The sequence below is a fragment of the Camelus ferus genome, chromosome X, assembly GCF_009834535.1.
Source record: "Camelus ferus isolate YT-003-E chromosome X, BCGSAC_Cfer_1.0, whole genome shotgun sequence".
Lineage (NCBI taxonomy): Eukaryota > Metazoa > Chordata > Mammalia > Artiodactyla > Camelidae > Camelus > Camelus ferus.
In genome coordinates, this window is record NC_045732.1 from 100824261 (window position 1) to 100826914 (window position 2654).

The 2654-nt window shown below is 35.6% G+C and overlaps 1 protein-coding gene across 1 annotated transcript in view; it reads left to right on the forward strand.

The window, feature by feature from the left end:
- Nucleotides 1-1082, forward strand: part of LOC116661906 (testis-specific Y-encoded-like protein 1) — a 3929-nt gene extending 2847 nt beyond the window's left edge. The window contains exon 6 of the mRNA XM_032474736.1: nucleotides 1066-1082. Within this exon, the coding sequence (XP_032330627.1) occupies nucleotides 1066-1082 (17 nt within the window). The remainder of the gene's footprint in view (nucleotides 1-1065) is intronic.
- Nucleotides 1083-2654: the final 1572 nt, after the last annotated feature.

Below are 2654 nucleotides of genomic sequence, written 5' to 3' on the forward strand. Positions count from 1 at the left end.
GGATGGTGATGTAGCAAGTTCCTGAATTCATTTATTCTACAATCTACAGCAGAGTATGAAACAATTCACTCTGAAGGATATTGAGAAACAACTAGCTTACATAATCCTATATATTAGGCAAAGGAGAAAAACCTACATCAAAATGGATAGAAGTTGCTGAGAAACAATCTCACCATAAACCCCACACCTGGATGGTGACACACAACAGGGTCAGCTACTCCTCCCTGCTGATGAAGGGTTTCAATCCTACATCTGGCACCCTAACTTTTAAGGCTTCCAAATGTCTATTTTTGAAATCCAATGAGGCTTAAGTCTATAAGACCCAGAAATCTATGGAAAACTAACAGATTTTTAAAAACTTACATGGACTTACTGTAGTTAACACCTTAGGAAACAGCACAGAAGCAGCAGACTGAAATGTGCTTAGTATTTCCATGAGAGACTTCTCTTTGCTTACCTTAACCTGAGAAGGAGGCGTCTAATTTAACACACATGTAAAGGTTGGTTTAAAAATCTCCAGAGACCATGGAGGCTAGAGGTGCCATGGTAGCAATTTCCCTCTACCTCATTCCAGTTTTCTGGTAACTTCTGGGAAAGAGCTTGAGCACAATTTAGGAGGTCTGGTTTGTGGTTTCTGCTTCAGAGAGACACCACTTGATTGCATGACTCTTGTTGCCAGTAGGGCTTACCTTCACAGGTCCCATGAAACCAGAACAAATGAAGAGTTCTTAATAAGCTCCCCTCAAACCAGGGCACACTGCAGAGGCAGAAAAACTGCCCAGTATTTCTATGGGAAAAAAAAACTGCCTGTTAGTTTATCTTTATAGCTGAGACTATCAGAGGAAGTTTTAATTAAAATTCTAGGTGATAACTGCAGTTCTTACCAGAGACTAATGAGAGTGGTAAGCACCACATCATACCCTCCCTCTGCCCCAATCCCAGGTTATTAGTGTCTTCAAGAAAGAAGCTTGTGCACATGTCTGGCACCCTGGCTTTGGGGTTACCACCAGAGGACACATCCCTTGTTAGCCTGGCTCTGATGGTAAGTGTGGCTTGTGTCTACAGGTTCAATGGGATGGTAGCAAACGTCTTAGTATTCTTCTCCTTATCACAGAAGAATTAGACAGATATACCTATTTCCAAAGCTTCCCTGAAAAAAAGGGATATTTGCATACCTTGAAAGCTGTTAAGAATCAAACTAAATCTAGTTTCTGACAGAGAGGGTCCAGCTTCCAATCAAACTAAATCTAGTTTCTGACAGAGATTCTCCCTGAGACACTGATAGGTTTTGACACATTCTCAGCTTGAGGGAGTTATTAGGAACAAAATATTCTGCTTGGACAATCACAAAGGTTTGAGATAAAATAAAGAGCTAGGGCAAAGTTGAACAAGAAGTTATATCTAAAAGAGGTCATTCCTTCAAGATTGAGTAATATAGCTATTTTATGTAACATATGAAAACCAAAATAGAGAGACAAGGAAAACTAAGAAACAAAGGTATATGTTCCAAATGATAAAAAGTAAAACCTTAAATAAAAATAGAAATGAAATGGAAATATCTGTCTCTACTGAAAAGAGTTTAAAATAGTAATTATAACCATGTTCACCAAGGTCAAGAGAAGATGGGATGTACAAAATGAAAATTATTCTTATGAGACAGAAAAGTTATAAAGTACCAAGCAGAAACCACAGACCCTCAAAAAAAAAAAAAAAACTGAGAAATAAAATAGAAAAGTTTACAAAGCTGGATAAAGCCATAGAAAGGTCAGTGAACTCAAAAACATGATAAAGAAAAAAATGGAAAAAAATGAAGATAGCTTAAGGTACTTATGGAACAACTTATGGAACATCAAACAGAATATTTGCACATTATATGGTTCCCAGAAAGGGAAAAGAGGGAAAAAGAAGAAGAAAAAATTTTAAAGAAATAATAATTGAAATCTTCCCAACCAGGGAAATGAAAAAGACATTCAGATCTATAAAGCCCATAGAGTTCCAAATAAAATGAATCCAAAGAGACCTACACCAAAATATATTAGAATTAATTTGCCAAAGAGACCTATATGAAAATATATTAGAATTAATTTGTCAAAAGTAAAAGGCAAGGAGATAATCTTAAAATCAGGTAGAAATAAACAAATTGTTGGTACAATGGAATCCCATAGGACTATGAGCAGATTTTTTAGTGAAAATTTTGCAGGCAAGAAGGGACTGGCACAGAATATTCAAAGCCCCCCCCACACAAAATTTCAACTAAAAATACCCTACCTGGAAAAGTTGTGCTTCAAAACTGAAAGAGAAAATTTTCCAGAAAAGCAAAAATGGAAAGAATTCAGCATTGCTAGATCAGCTTTTCAAAAACTGCTAAAGAGAATTAGTAAGCTGTAGATTAAGTGTATTACTAACGATAGGAAAACATGTGAAAGACATAAAATGACTATATTAAAAAAAATCAAGTATTTGATGCCCACAAGAGTATTACTTCAGCTTTAAGGACAAATACAGACTAAAAGTGAAGAGAAAAAACTCTATATAGATAGAAACAAAAAGAAACGTGGGTAGCTATATGTATGTCAAACAGAAAAAACTTTAAGATAAAGACTGTAATAAGAGACAAAGTCATTATGTAATGAAGTCATGAAGACAATCTAACA